The 7,467-nt window shown below is 58.1% G+C and overlaps 1 protein-coding gene across 1 annotated transcript; it reads right to left on the bottom strand.

The window, feature by feature from the left end:
* Positions 1 to 1,369: 1,369 nt before the first annotated feature.
* On the bottom strand, positions 1,370 to 6,686 carry AQP2 (aquaporin 2). Its single transcript, XM_042990815.1, has 4 exons — positions 5,737 to 6,686; positions 2,787 to 2,951; positions 2,296 to 2,376; positions 1,370 to 1,579 (listed from the first exon to the last, which is right to left on the bottom strand). Exons 1-4 carry the CDS (start codon positions 6,094 to 6,096, stop codon positions 1,370 to 1,372), a joined length of 816 nt encoding a protein of 271 aa, XP_042846749.1. The 5' UTR covers positions 6,097 to 6,686.
* Positions 6,687 to 7,467: the final 781 nt, after the last annotated feature.

The raw sequence follows: 7,467 nt of genomic DNA, 5'->3' as shown, positions 1-7,467 counted from the left end.
GCGTGCTAATGGTATGAGGAATTACAGTTCACACAGCATCTTTACATGCATCATCTCACTTAATCCCAGTTAATCTCATTTGAGAACCATTGCACTGGCCTGGAAATTTAGAAGCCCAGGCTCTAGACACAGACCCACCTCTGCCTGGACAGGTCATTTCCCTTCCGTGGTCCTGTCAGTGCTAGGCTGCTCTCCCCCCAGTAACTGTCCTATGGTGGAAACTTAAGGGGGGGAAGAGAAGAGAGGTTCCTGGGGAGGAAGAGCAGTGCCTGGGGAGGGCGCCTGTGATCTGGGGCCTGAATGCCTTGCCCAGCTAGCCATCGAGGAGCTAGAGCGTGCTGGGAGAGAGGGCTCACTTGCGAAACAGTGTCTCCTTTCACCAAGTGTCTGGTTGCAAATCTCCTCTCCCCAAGACAAAGGCCAGGGGCCCACAGAGGGCTTTTGTTTTCTCTGCCACAGGCTAATCTCCGGGGCTGGAGACCCCTGGAGACGGGGGTCTCATGCACGCATGTGGGGGATGTACACACACATACAGGCATGCGCACACATACGCCCGCTTCCTTCTCCGAAGAGGTCTTCCCTCGGGCCATCCTTGGCCACCCAACCCTGCCTTTTTCCAGAGGCCACTTCTAGGGGAGCCATTCTCTGGTTGATATTTCTGTCTCTAGCAGTGGATGTTGGCAAATCTTGGGGCCCAGCGCTGCAGCCCAGGGGAATTTTCCACGAGAGGCAGGGTAGGGGTTGGCAACCAGGGCCCTCCCCTCCCTTCAGCCCTCTTACAGTGGCCTCTGGACCTTCCCCTTCCCCTCTCCTGGGGAGCACTCTCTTAGAGCTCCTGCGGGTGATCAGACTGCAGAAGAAGTGGATTTATTGCGGGTGGGGGAGGAAGGGGTCCAGAGGGGAGTGAGAGGTTGCCACCCAGTACACTTGCACCAACACAGGCACAGCCGCTCACACTCAGGAGCGTGCACAACCGTGCACTTGGGGACAGAGAGGCACTCACACTTGCCCACTAGCAAGACCTGACGCGCCATTCCCAGACCCGCCTCCCCAGCAGTACCCGTGTCGGCCCCTCCACAGCCTCCCTTTGCCTGCCGGCCTTCCGTCCCCAAGCGTCCAGCTCCCTGCAAGGGGCCAGAGGTCGACTACTCGCTGCCTGCAGCCTGGGGACAGGCGTGGGGGGGTGGGGGAGGGGGAGGAAGGGCTGCCGGGCTCACCGCCACCCCGCAGCCCCGGCAGCGGCTGCTCGGTACCGGGGCCGGCTGCGGACCTGGGGAGAGGAGGGGCGGGGCGGGCGGCCCGCAGGCAGTCATTCGGCGCTCCCCCGAGCGGGGGGCGGGGGTGCCTCGGGGCCGGGCGGGCGGCGCGCTCAGGCCTTGCTGCCCCGCGGGAGGCTCTGCGGCGAGTGCAGCTCCACCGACTGCCGCCGCCGCACCTCGCGCTCCTCCCAGTCGGCGTCGGGCTCCAGCCCCTTGAGCACGGCCAGGCGCTCCGCCAGGCTCTTGGCCGGCGGGAACAGGACGTAGTTGTAGAGCAGGGAGCCCAGGATGGCGCCCACCAGGGGTCCGATCCAGAAGACCTGGGGCGGGCAGAGAGGACGGTCGGCGCGGGGGACAGTGGGCACGGTGGGCACGGTGGGGCCGAGCCCCGACTCCGCCGCGCCCTTCAGCCTCGAGACGCGCTCCCCACCCCAACTTCGTGTTGAAAGGTGTGTGTGTTGGGGGGGTGTCTCCCGCGCGATTAATGCAGTCATCGGCGGATTGGCTTGGTAATGACAGCTGCAGCTGTTGGGGAGGACGGCTCAGGGGGAGGTTCGAGGTGCGAATTCCAAGCGGACTGTGTGTGCCTCAGTTTCCATGCATGGTAAGAATGCCTACCTCCTAGGGTGGCCGTGAAAACTAGAGCAGTTAGTATTTGCAAAGCACCTAGAACGAGGCCTGGCACATACTAGCCCTAGGTAAGCCTAAATAATAAAAATACACGTGTGTAGCTGGTATCAGTATGACCACTTGTGGAGCTTGCGGTGCCCTGTGCAGAGCTGTCTCACACCTCACTTAAGTAACTTCGCTTAACTCTTCCCAAAAGCCTATGAGGTTAACAACTGCTGCTATCCTCACCTGCAGATGTGGAAACTAAGTCTTGGGCATCACACCGGAGGGAGGAACCCACTGCTCCCCCGGGAGGAGGGGAGGTGTGCGAAGGGTTTACTGAGCTGTGAGCCCACTCTATTCCAGCCCTCGCTGAGATGGGGTTCTTCGGGAAAGGGAAGGCAGGGAGGGAGATTTCGGCCATTACCCAGTGGTCATCAAACTTGCCGGTGACAACAGCAGGAGCCAGGGAGCGGGCGGGATTCATGGAGCAGCCAGTATAGTAGATCTAGAATGGGAGGCAGGGGTCAGAGAAGAAAGGAAAGGGAGAGGATGGGGGTGGTGCGGGGAGTCCTTGCGCCCCTCTGCAGTACTTGGCCTCCGTTGAAAGGGACCCCCCCCCCCCCGCCTCGGGATGGGCAATTAGTCCACGTATTTACAGAGCTCTGTATTCATTGGAGACCAGAGTGAGACCTGTTCCTTTGGGGTGTCTGGGAGTCAAAGCTTCTGAGATGTGGCCACGTGCCCGTCCCTCTGGGGAGTTCTGTGTATCAGTCCCTCTGGGGGGTCTTTGTGTCTGTCACTTTGGGAGGGGGTTCTGTGTGTCTATCTCCAGAGTGGTCTGTGTGTCTGCTTCTTTGGGGGAAAGTCTATATGTCTGTCCCTCCAGGGAGGCTGGAAGCAGTGGCCATGACCTACCCCAAGGAGGTGGCCCAGGGTCACAGAGAAACCGATGGAGAGGGCAGGCGTGCCCAGGTTGTCTCCGCGACGCTCGTCTGTGGAAGCAAAGATGCAGAGCACCAGCTGCAGGGTCAGGAAAAGCTCCACGGTAACGGCCTGGCCAGCTGTCGTGTTGTTGTTGAGCTGGGGAAAGAGAGCGGGGAAGGGAGCTCTGAGCAGGCTCCCCACTCTGGCTCCCTCCTCCTGCCCATCTGCAGTTGAGGCTCCAGAGAGGCTTCTGGGCTGGGGCTGGAACACCTGGGCTTATCAGCCACCTTAGCCCAAATGAATGATGGCTTTTTCCTGGACTGTGGCCCAAAGGCAGGGGGATGGATCCCAGGATGGCTTGTGGTTCCCAGGCCAGAGGTAGAAAACTGACTCCATACCCGTTGGACTTGGGGGCTGTGGTCGTGTGCCTGATGTGAGAGGAAAAGGATGCTGAGGTCTAGAATTTGTTTCCTGAACAACAGGGAAGAGGTTTTGACTGCAGTGGGAAGCTTTAGGGCAGGTAACAGAAGGGCCTTCCTTGCTCTCTAGGCCATTAAGATACTGGTGTAACAAGAGGTCTGTCGTCTTTCTTCCTGCACAGGGCCCCCAGCAAGGGTCTTGGGACTTGGGTCTGGGGATGGTCCTAGGGCATCCCCTCACCCCGTGAGCCCAGGGTACAACTCTTTCCTTTAACCTTGCCTGTTCCCCTTGATCTTGCCTGCTTCATACTGCGTTTCAGACCTCAGTTTTGCCCCGTGGATTTGTTTCCTGCACATTCTGTGGAGGGTGGGGTGGGGGCGCTGGTGCCCTATACTATGATGCCTCCACACCCATGTGGGGAGCCCAAGGTCCCAGTAGACCCTGCCTTGGGTAATGAGAGAACTTGGGGCTGAGCAAAGAGGCAATTTCATAACCGGGCCGCACCCAGCACTGGATTTCTCCCTTGGTTTCGTCATCCTGTCCTACACCCTGCCTTAGAGCACTGGGCACTGCACCTGTTGGCACTGTGACAGCTCTTAGCTCCCACGCTCCCTCTCCGGGCCCTGAACCTCCACCCCTGGGCCCTAGCCATTGGGCCGGCCCCCTTGGGTCTCTAGGGTCTAACCTCAGTCCCCCCTGTGTCATCCAATGTTAGAGCCTCTAGTGGGGGCCAGCGAAAAGAGCTTCAAAGGCAGATACTTTGGATGCCTGTAACTTGCCATAGGACTCTACTTCCTTCAGCCTCAGTTCATCCTTCTGTCAAATGGGATAACAAAACAGATGCTGGAAGACTGTGCGAGGACTGGAAATGACAAGGGCAGAGCCCCAGCCCCATTCTCGCTGTTAAATGGCTTTTCTGAGGAAGAGGTGTAGACGTGGATTTGGTGTCAGACGGCTCTGTGTCCACTTGCAGGTGCTGACACCAGCTAGTTCTGTGATTTGAGTCACTGAATGCTGAGCCTCAGCTTACTAATTGGGGTAGAGGTATCACAGAATTCATTTTACAGCGTTGTACCAAGAGGTAGGTGATATCCGGCCTGGCACAGGAGAGGTTCACATCAGTGATGTCTTCCTGGTGGCTAGCTGGCCTTTCCAGTGACCTCCGAGGACACCTGGAACAGCCTTGGGGGTCATCTAGCTCTCTAGCCTGAGGCCGACCCAGCCCCACTGCTGCCCCATTCCAGCCAGGCAGGGTTCGCCCTAGTTCCTCAAGATGTTAATGCTGAGCGGTGACTTGGGGGATCCTCCCCAGACCTTTTCTCATCCCTGAGACCCCAGCCTCATCATATTTTCCATTTTGAAAAAGAAAGAAATTCCCCAACTGGGACACCTCTTCCCCTTGCGTGAGAAGGGGCCACCTGTGCAAAGGAGGCGGTGTCCACGGAGACTGTGGAGGACCCTTCGGAGACATCAGAGCTTTTATCCAGTGGCCCAGGGATAGAGCAGGCCAAGAAAGGCAAGAGATTGAGGCACGAAAGAGGCACTTGCTGCCCTGGCTGGGGATGGGGGGGTGTGCGTGGAGCAACAAGTGTATTGAGGGGACATAGACTATGTCCCCCCCACCTGTGGCCTCAGATGCCAGGGCGCTGCACAGACCTAGGAGAGGTGGAGGGCGGGAATGTGGAGGGGGAGGGATTGTGGCTTCCCCCTGAGCTCCCAAAGTGCCTAAGGTGTCCAAATAACCACTGTTTGTGTAATCAGCAGTTAGTCACGGGCTCTGGGGACCTTCTCCAGGGTCTGGAGAGACCTTGCCCCTTCAGCCTTCCCTTGACTTCTGTACTTTCCCTGGTACTGACAAACTTTTGGCCCACCTTTTCCTTCTCTGAGCCTCAGTTTCCCTGTTTGCTAAACAAGTCTTAGCTGATGGCTCAGTCTGGGTTTGAAGGCTGGCTCTGGCACTCCCCCCTTTCTGAACCTCGGTTTCCACATCTTTAAGCCACAGATGTACGCATCCCTACCTTGCAGGGCTGTTGTGAGGTGTCACCATGTGGCCTGTGAGGAGTACCTGCCGTGAAGCTCACGCACGGTAGACGCCGAAGAAACATCGGGTCCTTCTTCCCTCAAGAAGACCCTTGGGACTAGCGTTCCGAGGTTCCTCCCGGTTCAGAAAGCAGAGCCGCTTTGGGACCTCGTCTTCTGCTGAGTTCTAGCCCAGCCCTCACTGTATTGCAGGCATCGAGTCAACAGAAACCCTGATGCTCTCTTCCTCGGTGAGCCTCGGGGCAGAAGGTGCCGGCAGACCCTGCCTGTATCCTGCCTCTGCTCTGAACTTACTGCTCCTTCCACCCTGACTCCCTTATGACACCAGTGTTCCTGGCTCCAGCATCTCTCCCTCCCTCCCTCCATCTCTCTCTCCCCCCACCCAGACCTTCACCCAGATCTGGTCCCTCCCATCTCACCCTGTACGAGGGACTCCCCAGGGTCTGCCCCTTACGGAAGGGGTGAAGTTCTGGCTACTCACTGCATTAACAGCCAGGTCCCCTCGGATGTCTGGTGGCGTAATCTCATGGAGCAGAGCAGCCCCTGCCACAGCCCCCAGCAGCTGGGCGGCCACGTAGAAGGCAGCTCGGAGAAAGGAGACGTGGCAGCCTACTAGGCAGGCCACAGTCACGGCAGGATTGATGTGAGCCCCACTGACGTGGCCCAGAGCCTGCACCAGGGTGCCGATACCCAGGCCGAAGGCCATGGCGATCTGCAGCACAGAGGGCAGAGCCTTTGGCCAGTTGAGGGCCGAGCCGAGGCCAAAGAAGACGAAGAGGAGTGTGGCCAGGAACTCTGCAAACACCGCCCTGGAGAAGGCTATGGACCGGAGTTCCCACATGCTGTGAGGCCTTCCGGGGGCTGGCCCAGCAGTCTGAGTGGAAGGAAGCTTGTGGAGTGCTCTCTCGCGTGCTTTCCCTCTCTCGCTCACTCTCTTGCTCCCTCAGGGTCTCTGGGGAGGCTGGGCTGTGGGCATTTATAGGGTTCTTCCATCCTGGATTCGGACATGTGAGGTAGAGGTGGAGTTTGGGCCATTACCTTGTCTCTGCTGTGGCTGCCTCCTGCCCCCACTCCCCACCCCTGCCCACCCGCATGCCTATCACCCCATCTTGGCCTTCACAGCTGAATAATGTTCCCCATTAATGAGCTCCAGATAAGGACTGACGTCCCCTGGTTTTTCCGTGTTTGTTCCCTGGTTACCCCAGGGCTGCTGCCCCAGGGCCTCCCCTACCCCCACTGGGTCTGTGAATGGGGATTCTCTCAGGGGCTTGTGCCAAACCCCCTCCCTCTGACCCAAACTGTTGGTCAAGGCAGGGACAACGCCTCTCCCAAAACTGACCATGAGAGAGGATGTCAGTGCTACCCCTTCTCGTGATTGGGAAGTCCTTCCTGTCGTTAACCTCCAATTATTCCCTCTTGAAGGGGATGGAAAACAACTGGTTGGCTTGTGACATGAACCTTCCAAGGCATAAAGGTTTTGTCTCTTCTGTGCTCGCTTTCTTGCAGTCAATTACCCGTAAGTCATTAAGCTTTACCTGCTCCCCGGAACCCCAGCCAAAGAGCAGCTCCCATAGCCTAGAGGGAGGGAGTGGTTTCAGTGGCATTAGGACCCTGGCCCTGGGGACTGGGGTCAACCTGGGGTTGACCGAGGAAGCTTTGGGCTTCCATTCCAGCATCACCCTGCCCCATCTCTGTGATTTACCCTTTCTTGTCCATCTCTGTGAACAAGGGGTAATAAACTTACACGGGGTTGGGGTTTGGATTAAGTAAAATAATGTGAAGTGCTCAGAGCTGCCCTGGCCCACGGTAAGCTGTCAGTGAATATCAGCTATTATTCAGAGCATTATTTAGACTCTGAGGAGGAGAACAGGTCTCCCAAAACTCACATGGCAGGGTCCCAGAAGCTGTGACAGGTTGTAGGCACCCCCTGGAGCTCAGAGCCACCCAAGCCACACGGGCAGGACGTTTCTGTGGGCAGTGAGCTGTGCAGGCTCAGGGAGGCTGCAATGATTGATAAGCGACTCTTCGGCTTCGGTGCCCACTCAACCCAGCATCTGGGCAATGCCACCTCCCACCGTCACTGCTGCTCTGGCCTGGGATCTAGGAGACTTTTAGGTCTGGGCGTCCCTAGGGCCCACTCCCCTGCTCTTCCCTAATCCCTCTGGCCCTGCTCCCTCTGCTGGGGACCCAAAGGCAGGGTCAGGCTCAGAGT

The sequence above is a fragment of the Panthera tigris genome, chromosome B4 (genome assembly GCF_018350195.1).
Source record: "Panthera tigris isolate Pti1 chromosome B4, P.tigris_Pti1_mat1.1, whole genome shotgun sequence".
Classification (NCBI taxonomy): domain Eukaryota; kingdom Metazoa; phylum Chordata; class Mammalia; order Carnivora; family Felidae; genus Panthera; species Panthera tigris.
Note: the sequence above shows the minus strand (reverse complement) of the source record. Positions and strands in the feature narration are given on the sequence as shown.